Here is a 26,512-nt window from a genome sequence, read left to right as displayed (position 1 = left end):
ATTGTGGCGGCGATTTATATTGCTGTTTTTTTTTTTGCTTCGTTTCTTCTCGCACCTCCTTTTAAACCTAGCCCTTCATTCACGAACACGAGGCACGGTCGCAATTTGTCGGTTCGCAGAACAGCCTGGCACGCGTAGGGCTCTTGTGCGGAGAGAAGAACGTGGCGCGTTTGTAAATGGCGGAAGAATTACCCGGGCTGGGCAGCGTAATTTGATAATTGGCCCAACGGGGCACTAGTTTTACTTTCTGCTCATCTTTGTACCTCCCTCTTTTTCTCCTCTTCAGCAACGCACGCAAATAATGGCGCTCTTTTGGACGGCGTCCGTTCGCAATGCGTTCATGCGTGTTACGCGAAGCCGCCCCCGTTTTGAGAGAGGATTTTTCACTTTCCAGTACAACACAATGTGTCCATGTTTTGCGACTGTTCAACCCTACCGCAATGCACGGGGAGTGGCCCCATCGATTGGATGTGATTGATTTTCCCAGGCTAAATACCCTGGTGCTTCTCGCAAAGGGTCGATGAGCTTTTCGATCGGTTGGGGGAAAAATGCCCACCGTGATTGTGAAACTAATCGGCTGGTCAAGCGGTTTAATGGGTTTAAAATTGAACGTAAAATGGTTTACATCAAAATGCTAAACTACGCTGCGTTTATCGCTGGCAGAATTATCCCTTCAAGCGGTCAATTCAATGTGCATTTGCTTTATAAAAGCAATTACACTTTTATTTCCACCGACCGAAGAACACAGCTATCACTTTGCTCATCTCGAGAGCAGTGACACAAAAAAAAACTAGGAGACGCTGTCATAAAATCATGATCCATGCGCCCCATTGTCCTGGGAAAACGCAATTTACAAACCACTCGCCTGGTGCCGGCTTAAACGGTGAGACATTCGTTCGGTTCGGTGATGACGAATTCAAGGATTTGCTATGCCCTCGAGCGACAGCCTCAACAGGGCATCAAAACACAAAGGACATCAAAATCCTGACAATGCCCAGCAGCAACAAGGAGGCTCCGTTTGCTCTCGGGTTCTCCGTAGGCGGATCTGGACAATCCCCGAGAAACCACCACATCAAGAGTTGGGTGTCTTATGGGCTTACGATGCTGCGATGCTGGGTGGTTTTCACGGTAACGCACCGGACAGGACTCTAGCGCTGTTTGGCGCCCTCGCTGACAGGGCCGGGTTTTGTGTTTTAATTAAGATTTAGTTGCTCGATCTGCCGAAAAGGGATGTTTCGCACCTAATGTGCGGCGGAAAGAAGCCGTTCTCAGTCACGCATTATCGCCGTAATAAATCAGTGTTTAATTGATTTTCGCTTTTCCGAACACACCCGCAAAGTGGATTGAGTATTTACGGGACAACTATCGAGGAGTCTGTGGTCCTTCCAATTTCGTAGAATGGTTTTCGAACTGCCGAAATGTCGGACAGTGGACCACGTTGAATGCCATTGCAAGAATCGGCGTGATAATGGGCGTAACGGGGAATTTATCATTCAATAATTCATAGGCCTAGATCGAGAGGCATCTATTGAATATGTTTTTCACGCCTTAGAATGCGCTCCAGTAGGGCTATGTAATCTTCTGGGTGAATAAACAGAGAGGTGATAATACTATTACCACATTTTATTTGGCGAACGATAATAGGGAAGCTTTTAATATGATTTTCAAACGAATTTGATAATTTTAACCATGAAACGAACAGAAAAAAAACATTTGAAATTTCAATTCGCAGGCATGTTCAACGCAAGCTAAAATTTGGCACTTTTTCCAAAAGGTTTTCCTTCGTTTTTTCACACAACTCTCTCTCTCTCTCTTTCTCTCTCTCGTCATATTTTCCGTACTAAACCATACACACACACACTAAATAAGGGTCACTAATGGCCCAGAAGGCGATCCGAGCGTTTCACAATCGGTCAACTCCACTCAATTTTCTCGTTTTCCAACACGCACCACCGATACGGCACTGGCCACGGACGGGGTCTAATCACGCCAACTGGCGTTCACTCACTTTGCTCTGCTTAAAATGCAATCTCTTTCGCTCTAATCGGGAGCGTCCCGACACGGAAACAAACACTTAAAACCCGGGCGCAAATGAAGCGAGTCGAGCAAACTCCCGGGAGTTTTGAAAACCAGCAACCAAAAGGCACGCTCTGCCTACCAAATGGCAAGGACGACGTCCACACACGGGTTGGCGCGGGTAAAAACTGAAAACCGATCTCACGCCGGATCACATGTGCGCACGTGCGCTTGGGGCGCTTGGAATCGATCGACCGTCGGAGGCGAACTGAACGTGGTTCGCTGCGAGGCGGCGCCGTACAGCCCCAGACGTGTCCGGGTGAGCTTTCCGCGTGTGCGCGCGTGCAGACCGATTTTGGATGGATGCCGCCCTTCCCCGGGAAATTTGGCTCGCACGGAATGCAACCTGCTCGTTCGTGAAGGCAGGCGCGCGTGTGTGTGGTGGTGGAGGTGTTTTTGTTGCTGCGTTGTTTTTTTTTTTCGCGCGCATCCCTTCGGTACCACCCACCTTAACGCCGTTATCGTTGTGATGCGTTTGTGTGGGTAATTTTTTTTTTTTTTTAATTTTCCTTTTTCTTGCGTGAGCATCCAAGAGCTGGTTGGGTGGGCTCTTCTCCCCACCGACACCCAACCCACGACCGATTGAACGGTAATGTAATGCAAAGTTAAACGTTGTTTTCAAATCGCACCCATCCGTACCGTGCCCCGGGGGGCGATGGGTGGTCGGTGGTGGTGGCGATCGCATATGATCGACCAAAAAATAATCAACCCCTCTGGCAACTCGCACATGCACACGGTGAGGTTCGACGTGCGCTATGGCTGGTGGCGTATTTTTTTTTGTTACCCCTTCTGCTGCTGCTCTTGTTGTTGGTACGGTTCGTTTTCGTTCGACACGCCTGAACAAGTGTGGGTGCGTGACCGCCGGTTGCACTTGCGCCTGTGTTAACAAATGCAATCCCCCGGCCGGAGGTGGCGGTTTGAATGCGAGCAACGGACGTAGACCCTACGAGCCGTGGTTCCTTCGAAAATACTACGTCGCTTTTTGGGCTGCGTTCGTGCGCGCAGTACGCAACCAGATGGCATATGGCAAGGGGAACGTATTTTTCATTTCCTCTAGATTTCGCATGACACTCGCGGTAGAATCCTTTTTCCCGCGTCAACAATGGTTGCCTGATTTAACCGTGTCTCTATACAGACACGGTGCACAGTGAGCTCAACTTTATCTGCATTTAAAGGCATTTCGACAAAACCGCCGTCCGATGCATTTTCCTTCCTGTCACGCAGTGCATGCGAAGAGTTTAAATTGGTGAAACACTGATCATAGCAAAACCGAACCGGCGATGGGTGAGTGCTCAGCGAAAACGCCCGCAAGTGCACCGGAAGAGCCATGCGTGGGCGACCGCACACGCTGTGCAATTAAAGTGCGCGAAGGCAACGCGCGAAAGTTCCTATCCGTTGCGCAATGGGGTTCTAGCTGGCGGCCGCAAAACCGGAAAAAAGTTTGCCAATCGCGCGCGGATGTGAAGTATGTTCGCCTTGGGTGAAATCTGAAACGAGCTTCACGGCGCGACTGTTATGAAACTAGAAGGAACGGTGGTACCGAGAGAACAGGATGGATAATGGAAACCATGGTATACGGCGTCCAGGACTTTGAAAGTCAATGATAGAGCGGAAAAATCTTGTTCATCAAAGCAATCCTCCCGGGGGATCGTCATGTGAACGGTGGAAGGCTTTCCACCGAGCATTGTCAAACGAACGATGAACTGAACCGCGCGCTCGTCAATGCATACTAGATGCGAAATATGCGAAGTAGCCACTGGACATGAACAACTTTCGTACGTGCAACAATGTTAATGCGAACGAAGTTGAACGATTGATAGTGAAGGAGAGAGAAAAAGTTAAATGTTTGCGCCTATCCACTATCGCGGTTCGTTCATTCTCCATCCGTTTGATAGTGGAATCCGGTTGATAGGGGGGGGGGGGGGGGGGGGGTTGAAATAAAAAGCCAAAATAGTACCATTTCGTATCGCATACATCCCAACATAACACACCCCGTATAGCGCGCGTTCCTGCGCGAGTTCCTGCTTTCAAATTAAAATTTAAACCTCCCCCTTCGCAAACCATGCAGAAGCAGATCAATAGATCGAAGCTATCAATCGCTGGTCAGAAAATCGTCATCAACAATCGTGATATGGATCCACTGGAGCGTGGACAACATTCCGCGTTTGGTTCCGCGTCAAAGTTCATAAAGGTTTTATTCAGCTGGAACCGAACGGCGTTGGTAGAAACCCCCTTTTCAATGGTCACTGAGCGTTAAGTTTAGGGATTTTTTTTCGTTGTTCAAATAATTGCATAGAAGTACTGATAGCATGTATAGATGTTGGAGTTTTTAGAAGCTATATAATCACGAAGTTTCAATACGACAACTATATTGGCGTTCAATTGATATCGAAGTCCAAGTATAACACCAAGTGAACAACTGATCAATATCGGAGGGTGCTGGTTATGTTTAAAAAACCCTAACGTCGATTGTTATATTAGATTGACAACACAGGAAATCGATTACTGTTAACATCGCGAAGGTGAGCTCCATTTGTTATTGTATCTCATCAATTGAAGATACACACTTAACTATAAAAAGCGAACAAGTTCATGAGCACACGGTATATGATAGTGCTTCCGTATTCGTAGCAGGAAATCTATCGTTGTCATTTTAGTGCCGCGATTGATTGAAAATGATTGAAGAATTATGATTCGAATTGAAGGGCATGGGAAGTTTTTCGTTACGCTCGATGGCTTCGTTCGTTGGAATTTCTGCGTAAAGCTTAAATCACCAAAACCACTTAAGGATTTCCGACAGTTTGAAGCTTATTCGAGGTATAATTTAAATTGAAAGTTCTTCCCAATTTAAAGTGATATAATTTAAACCACTTGTTTTTTATTTTAAAACTTCAAATCTGTCTCCCAACGGCGAGCATCAACATTCAATGACACCACTGCAAGCACGAGTAAAACACATTAACGTTTTGGGGAATGGCGCACTTTTAGCCACCCCGACAATGGCCGCCCGGTCGGGTCAGTATCATTCTCTGCACCGTAATTCAAAAACTTTTGATTGCCTTCCCTCTAAGCCGCCTTGGCACTTTCCGTGGGCGGTGGATGGATGGTGTTTAATCCATAAGCGCGAGTTCTCTCTCTCTCTCTCTCACTCTGGACGCCCCGAATGAAGTAAGATAAAGGACGGAAAATTTCAATTTTCACCCCTCATCCAGTTGCGCGACGACAGTCGAAACAATCGAAAGTTTAAAAACCGGCGCCAAACGGGAAGGGCGATGGCCGTGACCCGAGATGCAGGTGCGGTTTGAATGGTCCAAGTACGACATAAAAGCCCTAGTAGATGCCGACCTAACAGTGTACATAAAACGGGACCAGGTAGCACAAGTTATACGAAAGTCAAAAGCAAAAAAGGTGTTCCAAACTCGCGTTGGAATGGATTCAAATTGATGCTTTCTGGACATGGTGAGGTCGTTTCCTGGAATTGCCTCGTTCGACGTCTGCAGGATCGGTGAAAAATTAATGAACCACTGTTCGACGTAGCCATTTCAAGTCCTTCGGCTACGTTGCACTGGGCATATTGCTCTTATAACGAATACCCGTGGAAAGCAGTCGAACCAACCAGACAGAGGCCATTTCCGGTATGCGGAGCGATAAAGTCAGAATTTGCGGAGTTCAATTGAGTCACTAACAAAAAAAAACCTTTTCCCCAACGATGACCGGCCATGGAATTTCAGCCCGTCACTAATCTGCTAGACGTGACTGCTTTCTGTCCAATGAAGATAGGTTGGTTTCTGCATCTCTATATGCATGATTCAGAATAATTACTTTCTGCACTGCAATTTTCCCACCCTGTTCATGTGCATTCAATCATCGATCATCATCATCTCTGGCAAGGCAGAATCCATACGAAAGCTCAGCCACTTGTCTATTCTAATGTAGACCTTGAATCGGTTTACATTCAATGTTCGATGAAATAGAAAAAGAAAAACACACCCACAAAAGAACGTGACAGGAATCAAGATTCATTGAATTCATAGTTATGAAACTACATAAACTATTTAGAGAAAGGATCAATTAGCCAAATTCTAGCAGAATGTTGTCTGAATAAGTTGTCATTTATTTTTTGTCCTACACTATGAATCAAATATATGGCGCATCAGCAGTTTGAGATGTTTAATATCGGACAAATGTTTGTTGAGTCAATTAATGAATTTGAATGCAAACCATTACATTGCTTTCAAGCTACATCTCTAGAGCCAAGTTAGTCACAGATTTGCTTTAATCTTTTTTAACAGCAATCTGAGCATCTGTACCTAAACGACGCAGTGTTAGATTTGTCATAACTCTATCAAACGCTCATAAAAGTATCGTAAAATGTAACCCATCTTACCCCGAGCGGACGAAACGATTAGGTTTACAAATCGTTGTTTATAGGTTCTTCAAAACAGTTTTCCCGCTAGCCGTAGTGTGCTGGCTGTGTTTATGGCTTTGCTGAAGTTTTAAGAACTTTCTTCGTATCGCAGCCACACAACTTCAGCACGCAGGAGAAAGCCGCATTGTGGCACTGCGCACCGTGCGAATTAAATTAGCAGCCGTGATTCGGCCAACTTTTGCAGACCCATAAACAGTAACGCCGTTCGCAGCCTGTGTGACTTTGGAAAGCAGTACCAACGGCGCGGAATGAATTCTTGTTGTGAAAATTAATTTTTAATTACTTCTTCCCTTCACGCCGGAAACAGCAGTTTGAAACGAAAACGTTCGCGTGAAACAGCCATATTTCTCCATCTCTGGGGATTCGTTTTTAACCGCAGTTTAGTCGCTGCTTGGTTGCTGATATTCTCGACACCAAATCTTCACCAAGTGGCATCGAAGGAACGAGAGATGGAAAGAATGAGCGGCAGAGAAGAAGAACTGGAGCACAGAGGAATTCGGTTTGTACGCAATACGTGAGTTAAGGAGAGCTATTGAAAACCCCGACCGGAACTTACCTCCTGCGCCTGTAGCCGGAAGCGGGCTTCTTCCACAGCATCCTTTTTGGTCGTTAGTCCCTTATCTCGAAGTGATGTTCGTCTCACGGATTGCGCCCTGTGGCAGAGAGAAGAAATTATAAATGATAAGCGTGGAGTTAGTGGTGCTACCAAGCGGCTAACACATTTTCCAATTTAGTTTTGCGGTTCACGAAACAGCGGCGCGATTACGATGAACTCTGCAACACCCCGGCCGGGGTGTGAACATGATATCTTAACTTGGTTCACCGCAAACAAAGTTGCCTGGGGCCAGCTAAAACTTTCTCCCCGCTTCTTGGCGTTGTTTATTCGGGGAAGGCAAAGTTTACGCAAGCAAGTTGGATAGTTTGTAATCTGTATCATCTAGCGGATGGCGCATGCAAATGCGCCTAAATAATCAATTAAGTAGCGATGAGCAGGAAAGTCAAAATTGCTTATTGATTTTTCTCCTACGCGAAATCTTCCCGTGCGTTTGTTCTCTTCTAAATACGCTTCCGTTTGCAGCGCTTTTTGGCAGCAAGCAAGTGTTCGTCAACTGACCTCGTGTTGTTGCTCTGCGACCGCCGGACTCGTTTGCGTTGTGCTTCCGCTAATCGTTTGCTTTCCTGCTCGGTCTTGAGCTGCTCTATTCGTTCTCGTATTTCTGGATCTTCGCAAATATCTAAAATGATTCCAAACGGGTATTGATTAGCATGGACGTCCAGCAAACCCTTACAAAGCTGCCGGTGGCTTACCGGAAGGCGTTTCGTCGTTTTTATTTTTGGCATTCAAATCGGCTCCACTTTGGGCAAGCATTTCCAGCACTTCTAGCTGCACGGATGGGAGAGAAATGACCATCATTAGTGCCATCAACATGCATGTAGTGACAATCTGCGGCGAAGGAAACAAAAACTTACGTGTCCCCAGCAGGCGGCAGCATGTACCGGTGTCCAGAGATCGTTATCGACAGCATCGGTTGAAGTGTGATGCTCCAGTAGGAACTCGACGACCCGGGTGTACCCGTTGGCGGATGCTATGTGGAGCTGGAAGTAAAAATGTGATGGCGAACGTGACAACGGAACATCATTAATAATCGAGTATGCTTCCATCGGCCCATGGGTATAAATCCATCGTCGTCAAAGCGACTGACTTACCGGCGTCGCACCCTGCGGATCGGGCACCTCTAGATCTCCACCCTGCAGGGCCATGTCCTGCAGATCGTGCAGCATTTGCGTTTCGGTGGCGGCGCGCGTTTCGTCGATCAGTTCTTGCGTGACACCACGCTTCGACATTTCCGCTTCGATGTAATCGAGCGCTTCCTCGTCGTCGCAGATGTCGTACGGCATGTTGCCGTCGGCATTCACCGCCAGCAGGTTGGCACCGCGGGCTATCAGTATCTTCACCAGATTCAGATGTCCGCATGTGGCGGCAGCGTGCAACGGTGTCCACCGTTCGCTGTCCTGCGCGTTTACGTTCGCACCGTAGTCGAGCAGCAGGTTCAGCATTTCCGCGTTGTCGTCGATACAGCACTGATGCAGTGCCGTTAAGCCGTCCATATTCGTTGCATCCGGCGTGACGCCCTTCTGGAGCAGCTTTGCCACCTTTAAAACGTTTAAGAACGGAAAAGAAACTTTAGACGTGATGCGAAATTCAAGAAGAGCAGAGCATTCTACTAGTCTCCAGGCGAACGGAACAGTTCTATCACACGTGGCCGGAAGCAATCAGCAACGACAGGGAGCGGAAACGGATGCAAGTATCATTTCCCGTAGTCGATAATGACCACTCATCAGGTGCTCGAGTTTCAGTGCATCCATTTCTCTAGGAACGTTTTCATTTTTCAAAAAAAAAAACAACGAAGCATCATCATCGTCATTATGATCATTAAACGCTATTATAGTTGGGGTCCTCGTTTCAATGAACTAGGAAGAAAGTAAATGCATAGCTATGGAACGAAAGTAAATGCCTTGCCATGGAGGTATGTACCTAGTTTCTTAAGGCAATGATTCAAGGTCACGCGAAATCCTTTGAGGAAGGTCATCAGGGCAAGCCCGAGTAAGTTTTCAAAGTCAAAGAAAATAAGCTTTAGCGTGTCCTTTAGGGACAACGAGGAAGAAGCAGTCCACACGTCTCAGCTGCGAGATAGATCACACATTGTTCAGGACAAGTTGGTCTGATGGTTGGGTGTTTGTTCCTTTCAGTCGAGTGTTTGTTCGTTTCAGCGAGTCATCCCGGGAGGGTGAGAAAGAAAAGCAAACCGAAAGGAAGTATCTTCAGAAATGCTGCAGCCGGATAATTTACGTCTCGTACGAAAACGCAACTAGACTTGTTTCTCTCACTTGCTGCGACGATACGAAAGGAAGTTTTTCTCGTCAAGGGGATAGCAGCTTCTGCCCTACTTCTGCTTCTGGGGTATGTACAGCGTGACAAAACTTTGTCGGTGCTAGGAATGCGTGATCCGTTGGGAAGAAAGTTTATGCGGGACGAATTGAAATGGTGATGAGGTGACAATTTCAAGATTTTTTTATGTGTAGAACAGAAGTTAGCCTAGCAGAATATTCCCTTGTCAAGCACAGAAAACAATTCAACGAGTTAAAGTCGAACTGTGCAAGTGTTTTAACATGTATCATATCGGTTAGTATCTTTATGTATCATATCAAAGTTAGAAGAATAAACAATATGAAAACAGTTCACAAATCTCCTGTGTAACCCGCAGAGGGCTATGTGCTTCTACTTAATGTCATGAAATGCGATAATTAATTGCAATGTCATGTTCATCCTCAACTAATCTGGGTCGACAACCAATTTAATGTGAAGACAAATAAGAGAAAAGGACAACACTATGCCAGGTGCGCTTATCAGGGGTTTGGAAAATTATAAAACCCTTCTCGAGCCCGTTGGGGTCTTTCTGTAGCATTGGAAGGCGGATAGGTATGGCGTAATCTCCAACAGTCCCAAGCCGATGCAAACTTGACCCCGAAGGGAGCTAATAAAACCGAGCTAAAGTAATTTATCAGCCTTTCTGTGCATTCAGTTCCTACCGATCCTAAAAAAACCACATGGTGGTATTAATGACTTCAGATTTCAGACTCTACAATAATACCAAAGCTTCCCTTTTTCTGTTCTTTGCAACCATCTACCAGGAAGTAAATGGAATGCTTACAGGATAATCTGCTAACATCAGTTGTCACCAAAAGAGACCAGCTTTGGGGCTTGTGAATTGGTGCATTGTGGTTTTTGATTTTATTGATACCGGGCTGTGAAGCTATTGGAAATGTAAGCTGTGCCAATTTTCTATATTACGACCCTTGGAGATTGAAATATGTGATTACTTATTTTCCTGTTCAATGGTTTAGCATCATTATATCATCAGGATATCATTCCTAATGGTTTACAATTGGATATAATTCCTTATGATTTTCATCAATTATATGCCAGGGTTTATTGTGTCTAGCCCCAAATGATCTTAGCTTCAACCCTGCTCAACATACCAAAGTAATTTTCATAACTTAACTCCCATTACACTGCAATTTTATGGCACTGGCAACTCCTAACTGTAGTTCTAGTGATAGGGCAGTAAAATTGTAAAAGTAAACAGTGCCTTTGCAAAGAAGATACGACTCCGGGATTGCCACGGCATGCAATGCGAGTATTTATAAGAGATAGATAGAGCGACTACGCGAAATGTACCCTTGCGCCGTTGCCACAACAAAAATCTAAGAAAACAACCAAACCAATAGGAACCTATCCGTTCACTTCCGAAGCAGAAATTGTCTACCGAAGTTGTAAGTAGTGCTGCCGCAAGGAAGACGTCCGAGTGGCTACCGTTTTATGAATCGATTAGAATAGCGAATCGTATTTAAATGAGTTTCTCCTGCCGGATGGGCTAGTAGTGGGTGGGTGTCTTCGGCTAGGATAGACCACCCGAGGTCGTCTTCTTATATGTAAATGAATTTTGGTTCGTTTAAGTACCGCATTCATATTACGGAGGTTAGTCTCATTTTCGCTTGTCAGCCTGCATGATGCTAAAGTATCCTCCATTCCCGGTGGAACAAACACGCGCTCGCCCACTTGGTGAAGTGACAACGATTGTTCTCTGATTGTCATTAATTTTCCGGCGGTCCAGTCGGTGCTGAACGAGTGAGGAGGGAAAAAAATCGCCCATAAATAGCTACGTCCGCCTGGAAGGTATGCAACTGAATTACATCATTTAGTCACGCGGTGTGCTTTGCGTGACAAGTGAGCTAAATTGTGTCAGTGGGCGATACGGGACCGTAACCCACCGGTACACACATGCCACCGTATGGTTGGCAGCTTACCGGAAATGGTAATTTTTCCTGCAACTGCCTGCAACAGCAGCAACGAACGCAACCCAAGTGCAGGCATCGTACGATAGATCATTCACTGTCCGTGTCCCGACTAACCCAGAAAGCGTACAACTCGTTAGTACCCACCACACTTATACAATTTGGCATTGTTTTAGCAAGCAGGACCTATCCCGCCAGAACCTAGCCGCTCCAAATGCACGTGCTCTACGTCAGAGGGATTGCAAAACGAAAAATTGGAAAAATAAAACCATGGCCGAGCGACCTGACTAATAGCAACCGGAAGCCAACGGGAACATTGCAGTAGAATATGGGAACTGGCCAAAGTAAAAGTGATTCAGTGACCTCGTTTTGAAGGCCGCCAGATCCGATTCTCATATGTTTCCATTTCCAGCTGGGAATGCGGACTTCGCTGGCGTTTACAAGACAACTCACTCTCGAGGGTTCATCCATAAGGGAGCGCACGTATGATCATAAAATAACCTTCTAACGGAGATAGGCTTTTAGCACCACCGTCGAAAACGGACAGCCTGGAGTAGAATTTTTTAAAACGATAAAAATAATTCTTTCTTCTTTCTACAAATTGGTTTTAGTTTCATGGATGCTTAGGCGATGGTATGTTATCAAACCTAGCATGACAAATAAACGATAAAATGTTTATCCACTAGTCGAAGGAACTGCAAGAAAAATTTTCCATCACCGATCACAGAGGTTCGAGAAAAGTTTTACAATAAACTCTTCACAATAAACAAGGCCACTCAATACTCTTGGCTAACCGAGTGATTTCGCTGAAAAACAAGCAGTGGAGGAACCATTCTCGGAATATAGTAAAAGAAAACTAAAACATCGAGGCTTTAGTTGTCCATGGATGAAAATTGACGACAACAGATGCTACCAGTTTCACCGTTTCTATTGATCTTTCATGTTGTTGCATGTTTTCGTTCCAAGATGAAACCAAACACCGTGTCGTATTTGCAATGCCAAACGCGTGCTCTAGAAACCAAACCCAGCGCTGCGTAAACAAAGTTTGGCGTATGAAGATGCGTCTTTTCGCCTACCGTGGACATACATACCTCTGCTATATCATTTCGAGCGGCGGCCTCCAACAGGACGACGCTATCCTCGAACGTAATGTGCCGCTTGTAGGAGGACGTTTGCGTCCCCATCCGGTCGCGGCTTCGCTGCGCCTTCAACCATTCTTTTTCTTTTTGTTTTGCAACTTTTAGCTGCTGTGCTCGGCGCCTGAAAAAAGGAGTAGAAAGAAGAGCAAAAAACAACACCATTAAAGCAATGATCTTTCTATGAATATTCGGCAAGGAAAATGTCTTCGCGTGCACGCATGCTAAGCCTCATTTTCTAAATTTGCTCCTATTGCACGACATTTGAACTTCAGTTTAGCGAAATCCGTGGGCCCAAACGTTGGAGAAGAAAACCCTCGCTAGCCCAATTTCGGTCAGCGCCCAGCTGACCGATCGGTGACCGTCCAAAGTTGACGGTCAAAACGGGTTAATTACACGTTCAACCTTAACCAAGCACGAAGGAAATGTGGACGACCGTTTAAAGCCTTGGCAGCGTGCCACCACTGGCAATTTCCATGGGCGACATGCAACCCTACCAGCACCGGTGGCATGGCACTGGAATCCTTTCGTGCCGGTGGTGCCTCTTTCGGCCATGGGGCAGATAATCGGATAGGGTCCGAATTCGTTGCAGCGGTCAAGCATCACCGTGCTCAAGTGTTGGGTGTTGCGTCGAAAATGGAAAGAGGTAACCAAAAACGAAAAAATAGAAAATCTCATTTTCCACTGGCATGAGGCCAAGGTTTAGTGCGGTCAGGAATTAGAATTACCGCACACCGTCGCACGATTTTTCCACACCACAACCGCGGGCCGATTACAGATGGGTGTAGAAAAGGAAACCCCTGGAAAAACGCTCCCTCCGTGGGTTTCGTATTAATGAGTCTGAAATACGGCGGAGGTGGTCATTAACGCACCGCCCATTTTGGTGCAGACCGAACATTTCCGACCGCGAAAGGGGAGCTCTGACATCCTTTATCCTTGGCCCTTGCAGCCCATTCCGGTGCCGGTCGGTTGGATGGTTAAAGATAGCACGACGGTTACGAGTGCACTTGGACGGAAAGAAAACTTATCCGGACGAATGTCAAGTGTCCTGGAGTCGGTCACGGTCCGGGCATCGTCCTTCAAGTCCTTAAGCAAATAGAGCACGGCTTCAACGTTGCTTTAATTGCATTTCTTTTGAGCTATATTAACTGGAGCGCTATTTCGTGTGAGGGAAAGAATGAAAGGACCACAAATGTGATGTGAATGATTCACGTGCACTGAATGTCTGTTATTATCATCCAAATCATTATACAACGCATTCGAAACCGACGACATGGGTGGCATTTACTATGCACTCTGGCATTATTCAATCACCAACCCAGGGCACATTGCCACCTCGACGGCGTGGTTAGATGATTGATTGTACATCAAAAGCACGCCTCCATTAGAGTGGGTTGAAAATGAGTCCGGTAGGTTATGCCAACGCTTACCCTCAGGCATCCAGCCACACACGACAAGCACCACAGCTGTATGGCGTGATCAACCGTAGGAAGAATTCCAGTGGACTCGTGAGAGACGTGATGGAAAATACCTATCAAATGCCAAAACGGTTGCGATTTTCATTCCATTCACCGAGATTGAAGCACACTGTACGGGGGTTTGAGCGTTGGATAGAGGGATGTTATTTGCGAACCTAACAACCGCAACAGCTTCCCCATCGCGCTGGACGGTGGCAATAATGGAAGGGACAAATTCACCATTTAACACGTTCATCAGCACCCATCGAACACGAACACATCTCGCCCATTACACGGCCGCTGGGTTGGTGATGGATTTTCCACGATTTTAGCGCCCGCTTGGCTAAGTAGTGTCACCCTTTCCATCTCCACCGCCATCCGGTGGACGGTGTGAGGCTCGGTTCCGGCATCGGACTTGCGCTTTGTTCTATAATGCATCGTACCGAGCCGGCCATGTGTGTGCGATTTATCGATCCATCGATTACCGTGAACCGGTGCTTGTGGGACAACGATCAGCAAAGCACACTTGATTGAATTTCATTGATGTTTTCGAACGGGTACTCGAATAAATTTCACCGTAAAGTAGGCGGGAAAATTGGAGCAACCAATAGTGCACACTAATTGCGCTGGTTAATAAAGTAATCTTCGTTGGGTCGATGCTTTCGAAAGGAAATAGAAAACAGCTATATAAATTAATGAAAGCACGGAAAATCACAACAAATTTAACAAAACTATTTCTTAAAAAATGCAATCGTATAAAAACAAGATAATTTCATCTGATTTGATAATGCATTTCAATTCACTCCTCTATAAACTATGGTTACTCAGATGAGCATTATTAATTAAATTTGGGAGCAACAGCCAACGTTTGACAGTTGATGCCCCTTTGCTAGACAATGGGATGCGGCAACAGTGCCCGTGACCAGCTCATTTATTCGTGAAAAACAATCAAACCCGCGTCCTCCCTCGCGTGCCCTCTAAGTGCACAGTTTGCAGCCCATCATTTTCAATGCAGCGCTATGTTTCGGTGCTCCATTTACGAAATTCCGCAAAATCTCCGAAAGCATCGAAGCAACACTAATTGCGATCATAAACACCGGTGAACCTAGTTGGGTCACAGTTCGCACACCAGCGCGTGGTTGGAAGCATAGGGTTCTAAAACACTTATATCGCGTTGCTGTTACAAGCCAGCAACCGTTCGGTATCGTTGCAGCTGTATTCTATTGAAATTTGAACCAGTAGCATCCCAACTGCTGCCGACCCTTTGGCTACAATTATCAATACACACTCGGTACCGAAACAACAATAAACGATTGTTACCTACCCGTTGCGGAGGTGGTTTTGCGCATCAATCGTGCAACCTGACACTCGCGTGGAAAATACATTTAAAAAATCGACTGTATGCAGCGAGTGGCGAATCAAACACCCAGCTAACAGGAACAATCAACAATCGTCTCCAGTTTACCGTCTTTCAACCGACGGATCCGAATATCGGTACGTTAAAAACTCCATGACAAATATTCGCATTTTTTAGTGTGTTAGCGTTTGAAATGTAATGGAAGGGTAGCGATAAATAAATTTGATCAATGATACAAACGATTTAGTAAAGGTTCAGGAAAACTTTGGCAAAACATTACCCAGAATAAACTCTTTATCTTTCATCAAATAGGTGCTGAACTGATACTAATATAAACAAAAAAAGTTTAAAAATTTATACTTATATAAAAATAAACTTTTTAAGCACGACGGCATTAAGGTCAACTTTTATAAGGTGTAGCATAGAAAGATGGTACATAAACTATATTGAACAAGACATTGATTAAGCAACAACAAAAAAACAAGTGCTCAGCAGAAAATATTAATTTCTCCACCACGTTCTTCGATCATTTTTTTCTACTCAATATTCATCAGTATAACGACGTCGCTGCGTTGACAGCTCATAAAATTGGTAATAAAATCAATGATGAGATAAACTGAACTCTAGCGACCTCGTCAAATGACCTTATATTCACCGACATTGCGTCCCGAGTGCAATGGCTGCTTCAAGCCGGGTGTCAGCCACCATCAACAACCACTTCACGTACAAGCGAACTGGTCAAATCTCTAGATGCGGATAAAAAGTGCTTTTTTTATCTACGTTCTATTCCTTTTTTCTTATTGTGCATCGAAGTCTGATGGCGGGAAAGTTGACGGAAAATGCAGCTGGAATCCAGATTTTACGCTAACGCTGCAATCACATGCATGCCTGACGTGGTTTGAAAGTAAATCAAGGACTATGCGGTGTGCAACAAAAACTAGCTCAAACCTCAGACAAGCATACGAGAAATTAGTTTTATACTGCTTTTATACGCGCTGCATAAAGCGACGTACGTACGTTTAGGGCTTGTCAGATAATTTTTGTCTAGTGATGGGGTTCATAGCCTTATAGCATCCCAGCTGCTTATCAAATGTTAGCTCTCGTGAGAAAACTTTTGATCAAATTTGTTTGCGATACATGACGTACACGATAAGACCACCAAAACCACACATTAGCGAGTATAATGACGCCATGTTTCAGAATGTTCCATCGTGCACAAAACGCATCAGTATCGTTATCGCACAAAATTCTCCTCAAGATGAGCGAACATATGTCTATCGAGCATTCGCGTACACGGTACTCGTGACTTACGCTGCAACCGTGCACTTATCCCAAACCGGTATCGGTTGTTTACATTTAATTACGCCCGCTGAGGAGCACTCTGCTCTGCGAAACGGTGTAACTCTTTGTTTTTGTGCGTCTTGAGCGCAATGATGCCCTCAACTGGTGCTGATTCTTTCTCAGCTCTATCCGCTCAACCTCAACTCCGTCGGATGTTGATTGAAATATATATTTGTCCATTTTTCTCAACAAGAAACGCACACACGCTCGACACCGGAAGACAATGAAGCAAAAGTACACATTCGAAAATGGGAGGGCGCAGGCTCCGGCAAACAGTGAGCCGTTGCCCAGCTTACGTTGTGATCACTTTCAATTTATATAATTCCTCATTCGCTCCTATATTTCTCGCTCACTTCGGGGAGCTTTTGCTGCTGTCGTCCATTATCTTCGTCTCAATAGCGACACGTGTAGGGAAAGTTTTACTACACATTACAATTGATGGCAGTTAAGGGTTCATAAAAACCACGGCACACACAACTTTGTACCAAAACTTTTCGATTAAAGCCCTAGCTTAGCCCTAGCTGCTTGTAAGCATTTCACGTTGCACGAGTTTACAATGTTTTCAAACGTAAGATGAACGTAAGATTGAACATTCTACGGAGTAGGGTGGGATTATTTTCGAAGCACCGGCGATAAATGAAGTAATACGGAATTGAAACGTTATGAAGCTCGCGGCCATAACTCACCGTTTGGATGTATTTTAACTGAGTATAGGTTACGAAAACATTGAAGGGACATAAATCACTGAATATGAGTGTAAATGTTACAGTAAAAAAGAATTCTAGATTTACGGTTCAGAAATGAAATCCGTTTTAAGTTCAGAAATAAAGTTATTGCTAACAATGTACGTTCTTTCCAAGCACATGTTGTTTAGAAGAAATTTTTCATGTTTATGAATATGCTTCCCCTTTAGTAATGGATATCAGTGTGGGGTTCAAAACTAATTACATTTCAGCCCAACTTTATTTACTGTTAAATTAAAAAAGACTCAAATTGTACAAAACCCTCGACGATCATAATATTTTTGTGTCCTTCAAATAAGCCGCTATTCTGAAATACGCTCAGTGTAAGATTTATTGCTTGCTATTTTGCAATAAACTGTAAACGAGCGCACTGTATGGAAACGAAAATGCCACTTTCAAGTATATTTTTCACGCCAAAGCAGATGAAACGCTAGCTGCACCATTGTTATTGTAAAACACCAAACACCACGAAAATAGTTTAAGCTTGGAGCGACAAAAAAATTAAAGCAATAAAACACGTGACATTGATCTGTTGCAAACCGGGATGAAAAACATTGTCCAGACCTTCGGGCGGTCTTATAAATGTAGGTAGAAATAAAGGGTAACGTTCTGGCAGGGTAGAATGTGAGAGAACGGAATGGCAGCTCTAGTTTTTGTTTTGAACAAACGCTCGCCTTTCCCGTCTCAAACAGTTGCTACTTTCAAACTGGAACCGGATGTTTTATCGGAAAAAGGACATTCAGCACGGAAATAGCACCACGGTGCACAAAGAGCTACACACACATATCTTTTCAGCAGTAGTGTGTTTTTTTTTGGGTCCATAAACTGCACCATTCAAGCTCACTGCTGGAGACGATGGGATCCACAGGATTCCTAAATAGTACAAACGCTTCCGGGCGTAGCACATGGACGTGAAAGCACACAAAACCAGCACATGATAAACTTTCGTCCTGACGTCCCTTGGTAACATGGGGCACTTATTCCTGTTGCCCCCCACTGGTCATGTGTAATTTTACAGATTTTATGAGCCACCATCTTTAGTGGTTTCGGAAAGCAGCTGCAGCACTGCGACCGAGCGACGATGATAGATGATGTAATAATGATTTCACGAGCTGTTAAATCGGGCAGTGAAAAAATCATGCAACATTTCTTCTATCCTAAACCTGTTGGGTAGACCAACGATGATCTTGTGTTATATATAAACACATTAAACACAGAACAAATTTGGAATTCAAATTCTCGGACCCCTTCGAAAGGTACCGAAGTTTCGTGTGCTAATTTTATAAAGCAATCTCGGCAGCTAAAAAACTGTGCGTATTTCACCCGGCACACGTGACAGTGACGGTATGGCAAAGGGAGGTAGCTCTATTGACATGGGAAATAAATCAAAACCCCAAAGAGGATGACACCGGTCAAGGGACCGATGTATTTTCGGTCCTAACAAGCAGATGCTAATTGCTTGACGAACCCCTTCGCCATCTCGGCGTGTGACCGCGTGTGTGATAACAGATAAACGCACACTCTCAGGGGTAGAAATATAGACAATAAAAAAGGAAGGATATAACCTACACAACTATGCGTTATACTTGTAGGTGATTTATAGACCGAGCAAATATGACATGGCGGAACATTCGGGATCAATCAATGTGAAAACTCATAAACCAAGACGCAATGGTATTTTCTATAAGCAAGACACCTTTTTTAACGAATATATAATGTATCTATTTATCTTCGAAATTCCAGAACTAATATAAAAATGTCTTTGATTATTTAGCTAGTGCACATTCTAAACAATTACGGCAAGCACACCTTTAATGAACAATCTCCAACCTGTCATTGACTATTGATTAGCACCATTAAAACTCGCCTGACATAAAATGTAGCCGTGTTAGGGTCGACAATTGCACCCACATTCATCTTTATAGCGCGCTAAAACAACCCTCGGGAATGGTTTACTTGAGCATTTAATTAGCTTCCGTCGTTTATTAGCACAGCACCAGATGCTGTGCATTTTTCGCCGAGCCTGAATAACAACACCCATAAAAGGGCCGCCGTTTTCACAGACGGGTACCTACACATGTCGGCGTTCAATTTTGAGCGTAATTAAAAATTCATAGCACAAAACGGGCAGGATTAAACACCGAGCACAAAATTAACACCAAAAGCTCCCGGTTTCCGTAGTGGCGAGAGGAAGCCTTAACAAAGTTTATTTTTCTTTTGCCGCTCACATTCTTCACACAGGCGAGGTCTGCGTATCAGGAACATCCTTGCGTTGCCATGTTTCTGCTTCTTGGTAAATGCAGATGCTCCAAAAGCTCCCCAATAGGAGGCATGAAAGGAGTTAGAAAAACGGCTCAAAAGAAGGCAAACTTCCTCCGCACATTATCCATTAAAAGTAGATTAAAATTTGCTCCGCTATGTGTCCTGCATACCGCACACACCAGCACACAGGGCTAATGTGTGGAGCATCCTAAATAATGGACAACCCACGCGCGCACCCACTCAGTATGCACTCGGGGAGGATGATAATGAGCAGTAGGACGAATTAGCATAATTATGCTTCCCGAGGAAACCCAACAAACGCCCGAGTGCGGCCGTAAGTAGTTAAATTAAATACCACCGTGCCCGCTTGGACCGCCACGTGATCCCGAGCACACGTACACTTGTTATTCGTCCCACAGAGAAAATCACATCCCAGCCACGGTGACGGTTTCACACAATGTGGCCCAAGATGAGGTCACCGTAATATCATAATAAACGAAGTTTGATTACAGTGCACGAAGCAGATTAGGCAGTGGTAGATGAAGACATTTCTTTACTTGTATCGCTGGCAGGTCTTGCCACGCTGATGCCTCGCGCGACCACGGCCAGCGGGGGTGGTGGCCGTTCCAACGCCTCCACTGCCACCATTCGACACCTCCGGGACTCGGTACTGCATTTGAACGTGGGTGTTAGTAAGCTACCCTTCCAAGCGGGATCAGTTGCAAAGCACACAGCTTTTTCCGTGGAATATTTCGTAGCAACGACACTCGTTCGATTCTGCCGGACACTTTTGATAAACTTGCTCTTTTTGTTTTTCGATAATTTCTCGTCTCACATTGCCTTGCTCATCGATAGTTGAAATCGATCGAGCCAATATGACGCACACGGGGATCGTTACACTACGATGCGGTGCATTGCCTAACGCGCAATGCTCGTAGCAATTTTTCGTCGTTTTTTTTTTTCAGCCAACCGATCAGTATGCGAAAAAGCTTCTAAAAACCAAAAGCCTGCACCAGCTCGGGGGCAAGCAAAAATCACGCGATGGCCACACTACGTCACCAAGCGTTGACACTCGTATTTTTCTCCTTTTTCTTCTCTCGTTTCACCGTCAAACCGTCGTGCCTATCGCGCGCCGTTGGGTGGCAAACAAAACTATATCGTCGAGCCTACCGAACCCGGACCCGGATCGTACTGCACTGAGCCGGATGCAACCGCGGCACAACCCGACCGGGGAGCGACTTTTTCGTAATGAGTCAATTTTCACGATTTACCTCGACCGAACAAATGACCAGCACCGTGGGGCCCACGGGGTCGGGGGTAAGGTAGGCTTTGACCGCCCCGGGTGCCTTCCGAAGCACGTCGGAGTCACGAAGGGAGGGAGATTTTAGGGTGCCGGTGCGGTTTGATCGCGAGCTTTGAGAAACCCTCCCCCCGAAACTAACATCTTCGTTGCTGGCGGCGGTTGTGGCTCACGGAAGGAAGGAAGAAAAAAAAAGCAAAACACTCGGTACTCGCAGGTCCGAAACCTTTCCCTCCCTTGGTGCGAGAGAGAGAGAGAGAGAGAGAGAGAGAGAGAGAGACGATCGAAGAAAATATACCCGTCAAAAAATATGAAAGCTGCAGCAAAACCGAGCGGGAAATCACAAATAGGTAAGCAGCGAGAGCAACACCAGCAACACACACCAAAAGGAAGAAAAAAAAACACGATAACCACGAACGGCGACACTGGGAGGGATGAGACAGTGGTACGAAAAGCGGCAGGAAAGGGTGGAATAGAAAACACCAACAAAACATACATGAATGAATGGATGAGCGCACGTGGTTTGGATTACGGAAGAAAGTTTCCACGCGTTCCTCCCAGGTGGGGTAGAGGATCGTGAAAACAGGAAAATAAAACGAAACGCCGGCATACGCAGCGAACGCCGGTGGAGAGAAAGTGACGGCACAGGCAGGTCGACAAGAGGAGACAGAGAAGGTAGGAGAAATCGACTGCAAATGCAGAGAAAGAGAGCCGGTTAACTGCACTTAGGCTGTACGGCGTTTTTTTTTTTTTGAAAAGCACACCACCAGGAATAATAAATCAGCAACCGGAGCGAGCAAGTTAAACGGAGCACGGAGCAATGGACGACGGAAAGCGAAGAAGGATAAAGAAAAAGCCCCCCCCATAAGCCCTTCCGAAAGCTCCGTTGCACGAAATTCGTACGAAAAAGTTTAATGCGCCAGTGCGTGGGGAAGCGCGCGCGCGCACATTCGACAAAAACACGCTTCACTCACTAAACGCAGTAAATGGTCCCACTTAGAGACACAATATGGCGCACGAACGTGTGCAGCAGGTGAGAGCAGCAAACACGCACCCTACCTGTGCATCGGGGTCGAACAAACAGGTGAGAGAGAGAGACAGAGAAAGAAAAACAGAGAGACCCCAAACAAAGTGATGGACCCGAAACGAGATCGATGGAGCTACTTACATGCGCGCGAGATGCAACCGGTCCTGTGTGGAGAGATGCTCGACCTGAGCCATCTCGGCGACTAAATCGGAGTGCTCCATCTTGCCGATGTTGAAGCTCAGCTTGCGGCTCCCGCCACCGGGGGCGCTGGAACCGGTGCCGGTAGTGGAGTGGAAGCGGCTGCCGTGGACCGCGGTTGCGGTTACGATGATGTTCGCCGCCGTTGCTGCACTTGCCCTTGCTGTGGCTTACCGGATACTGGACACATAAACACACACGCACGCACACATACGAGCACACCCACACACGCGTACACTACACCGCCACTAGTACAACGGGCGCACTCATTGAAGCATGTAGCTGGCGCACTATTATTGCTTCCCGTTTTCCGACGAGAGCTCTGTGTGGGGATGAAGCTTCAACGCTGCAACGATAAAAAGGAACGCACACGGGAGGCTGTCGTATTATCAGAACACAAACGGTGGACGTGTATCGGTGGGTCTTATCAGCATCCCAGGAGACTGGGGGTTTCGCAAATATTTGCCTTAATTTTCCTGCCACTACACTCGACACGAATACGCGTCCCGGTAACTGCGCGGAGAGACATCCACAGAGTGTAGCCACCACCAACACCACCAACACACCAACGTCCAGCTCACGGTGGGCACTCGAGCGTGGATAATGTGATAATTAGTGTTCAGCGCTACGCTCTGTGCAGTCTCGCCGCTGTCACTCGTCCAATAAGAGGCGAAAACTTTGGTTCCATGATCTTGAACTTGATCTCACCGAATATTATATTGGTATCTCTGTTTCGCTAGCTCATGCTTGAGCGGTTTATTTTCACGAAAGTTTGTGCAAATAATGAGCACGATCGAGAAGAAATTTGAACACGTCTCTACACTACACATTCGCAGGAAACATTAAATGTAATAATGCAAACTTTGCAAAAAAAAAACCGATGACATTTGCTTAAAATCTAATGCACAGATGTTGGAGCGTGACAAAATATCTGTAACGAAAAAGAAGAAGAAAAAACAATTGAAAACAATCGATCGTAATCGAATTCCGATGAGCAATATGTATTATTTATGTACTTAATGTATTATCATAACTATTGCCAGCGAATGGTAAACAAAAAATACCCATATATTACAACAGGTTCCATTTTAAACAGTTTCTTAAATCGCAATCGCGTGCATCCTATCGTCGTCGGCTTAGTTAATTCGATTCTCAGCGCAACATTTATCAAAGGCTAAAATGCCGACCGCAAGATGTTCCCGGCCATGGTGCGGGAAAAAAAAGCAAACGGTACGCACGAGAGCTGCAACTAGCGGGTGTGGAAAATGTATCGGCGGCAGTTTAAATGGCTACGAAGGAGGCAAACGTGGACCGAAAAAAAAGGGTAGCAGCCATCGATAAGTGCGATCAATCATCTCTAAACGCCCCATCCGGGGCGCTTTTCAACGCACGCATTAACGCATTTTCCTTTAGTCGTACAGCAAATGGGTGCGCTTAAGCGGGAAAATATTTGTTCCGGTGAAAGATCCGCACCGTTGCGGATTTCTGTACCCAATCGAGCGGTGGTGTTTGTTGGAATTTTCCCCGAAACCTCACTCGCTCGACGACTGTCGAAGTTTGCCTCCCGCCCATTAACGAACGTTGGCGATTGTTTTGCTTTTGCTCGGACGGATGACCACTTTTGTGCACACTTTGCCGGACTGATCGGTGATTCGGCCGCCAAAATGGACGAGACGCGCTATAACGTTGGTGGCAATCGAGCAGCGCGCAGTGGGAACCTTGTTTTGGTCTCTGGAGGGCAAAATTGGTGAAACGATCGAGGTAAATAAAATAAAATAAATTTCAAGCGGCACCCGCATCGAATTATAAACAACAGGGTCCACTGATAGGATGCCAAATAGAAAGCAACCGAAGGCAATTAGTGTAAAACGTGCCGTTGAAATATACAACACTTGACCTGGTGTACGCGAAAAGGTGTTACTGATGTGCTTGAAATAGGTCTGTATTAAAAATTTTAAACGTGTTTATGATTGGGGTCATATTCCACAACTCGTATTTCCCTGGTTGGCTATTTCCAAACACCACACGAACCTCACCGCCTCGTGGCGAGCCATTTGAAAGCGTAACTTAATACTTTAGGTAGGAGATTTTTTTTCCACACGTTTTGAAGTGCCAGCGAAGTGAGATCTGATTTTAGGGAAAATATAATCAACACCACGTGGAGGGATAGCGAAAATTGATTGCAAACACTCTCATCCGTGACTGGTACTACCCTGGACCAGCATAAGAACCACGGTGGACATAAAATCACGATCCCACCGGGTGATGATGTTGGTTGATGAAAGGAGACAGCACCCGGGAAATGAATAATCAAATTTTATCATCAATAGCAGGTGACGGATGGATTCCGCTCGGAAATAATTTTATTGCAATTTTTATGATAGCAATTTTTATGATCAATATATACGGGTTTTTTTACATCACATAAATAAAAATATAAATTACACCTGTTAAACATACCACAACCAAAAATACAGTACGTTTTGGTTTCTAAAATTAGCGTAGACACAACATTACCAAATGTTAATCAATCTTTAGTACAGTCGCACTACACTTAGCATATAAAACTGGTGATATAAAGATATGCAAATACCATGTAATTTGATCAAATTAATATTGTCTGTCATTCATGCATATGGAGTAAACATCATGCAGTTCAAAAAGTGGTAGTTCATACCCTGGACAGCGTAGTTCAATTGCCTACTCAATCGAATAAAGCACCTGAATTTATGCTTCTGATTAGAAAGAAATTGAGTACCAGTTGAGTTAGCAAGACTAAGGAGGCCTTCGCGTAAAACATGTTAACTGTCATAACAATTCTAGGAGAACTATTAAAGGCATGGAAGAGTAATTTGTAAATAAAACATTATTATAAATGACACTATAATTGGGATCTTGTAAAATTCACAAAAGAGAAATTGATCAAAATTCATGTAAAAACTGGTCAAAAGCTATAATTTCTAGTTACCGTAACAATTGCAAAAGAAACCCAAATCAACGAAGGGCATTAAATGCGATAACGCTTACATCTATTGAAATACAAGCAGAGCAACAGTTCACTGTTTACTACAGATCACTGCGAATCTTTCCACGTAAATAAATCACATACGCAATTTGGGAATTCAACACCATGCTTCACGTACCCATTGCGATTAAGCTACACAAGAAATGGTTCACTTTTCACACGATTTACCGTTAAAGTGATTTAGTTGTTTTCTATTGATTTCCTGCGGTGACAAAGACGTCGTGGAAAGAATGAAAAAATCCATAGCAATCGTAGGCAGTAAAACACGTTGTACAACACCGGAATATTAACCATTCGTCAACACCCCTCTTTGGATTTTCATGAGTTTCGCTCCTCAGCTGTTTGTGATGAACAGTAACTATTTGTAACGGTTTGTTCAATCGATTAAATTTGAACATACGTTGATAGGACAACGATTTCCTACAGCGGATGTAATGGAAGAAAAGCGTGCGTAGGACACAGTAATAAGTTAAAATGCCACAGAAATGTGTGGGAGATAAATCAGAAATTTACAAATTTACGACATGCACGTGACGAAAATATAAAATCACTTAAAGCGCGATATCGAAGAACGAAAGGACAAAATAACAACAAAGGAAAACATGTCCTGTGTCGAGCATGTTAAGCTTCGCAAAAGAGTTTTGTTTCGTGAAAGCTTCATGAAATAAATAAAATGTAATCGTTTTCAACGACTTGATAAATTGGATTAATTTTTCAAAAATCAATCATCTTTAACGTGCCTACCACGGACACCACTGACGGCACATTATAATGAGCTCGACGATTTATGGGCGACGGTACATTAAAATAGCGCGTAAAACTCTACTATAGCGAGCATCAGGTGTTTCTCTGGTCTGGTCTTTAATGGTGGGTTCAAGGATCGACACGAGGGAAGTGTGTTAAAGAAGCAGGGCGAATTTTAATTGGTACGGCTTACGGCAACAGAAGACAGCTTTATTATTGATGGCCGCTCGTCTACACCAGCTAAATACCTTCAGGAAGCACTTAGCACCGATACGAACTATATTTTATCTTCTACAAAACGACAGAAGGATTGGGAGTGGAATAAAATGAAATTAGTAAAGTTTAGCCAATTTGACATGAAGCATTATCCAGCGGCAGTACGCAGCCACTTGCCACTAATGAGATACCAGGCGCCTCCATCAGGGAGGGTTTTTTTTTAAGATGAACAATTTACTTCAATTATCCTCTATTGTAAACGGCATAGATGTTATACTGAATCAAGTTCATTTGCTGCAAAAAGAGAGTTGCTAATAACCACCGTTTCATAGTTTATTCGAGAT

At 44.8% G+C, this 26,512-nt stretch overlaps 1 protein-coding gene across 1 annotated transcript in view; it reads right to left on the bottom strand.

Annotated features, from left to right (window-relative positions):
• The window catches only part of LOC128731277 (protein phosphatase 1 regulatory subunit 12A-like), a 28,161-nt gene extending 5,905 nt beyond the window's left edge, over positions 1-22,256 (bottom strand). The window contains exons 1-7 of the mRNA XM_053824385.1: positions 22,127-22,256; positions 12,454-12,622; positions 8,213-8,659; positions 7,976-8,101; positions 7,814-7,889; positions 7,620-7,740; positions 7,062-7,158 (exon numbers count right to left, since the gene is read on the bottom strand). Coding sequence (XP_053680360.1) covers positions 7,062-7,158; positions 7,620-7,740; positions 7,814-7,889; positions 7,976-8,101; positions 8,213-8,659; positions 12,454-12,622; positions 22,127-22,206 — 1,116 coding nt within the window. The 5' untranslated portion in view covers positions 22,207-22,256. The remainder of the gene's footprint in view (positions 1-7,061; positions 7,159-7,619; positions 7,741-7,813; positions 7,890-7,975; positions 8,102-8,212; positions 8,660-12,453; positions 12,623-22,126) is intronic.
• Between the last annotated feature and the right edge of the window lie 4,256 nt (positions 22,257-26,512).

The sequence above is a fragment of the Anopheles nili genome, chromosome 2, assembly GCF_943737925.1.
Source record: "Anopheles nili chromosome 2, idAnoNiliSN_F5_01, whole genome shotgun sequence".
Classification (NCBI taxonomy): domain Eukaryota; kingdom Metazoa; phylum Arthropoda; class Insecta; order Diptera; family Culicidae; genus Anopheles; species Anopheles nili.
This window is presented reverse-complemented; position numbering and strand designations above follow the sequence as displayed.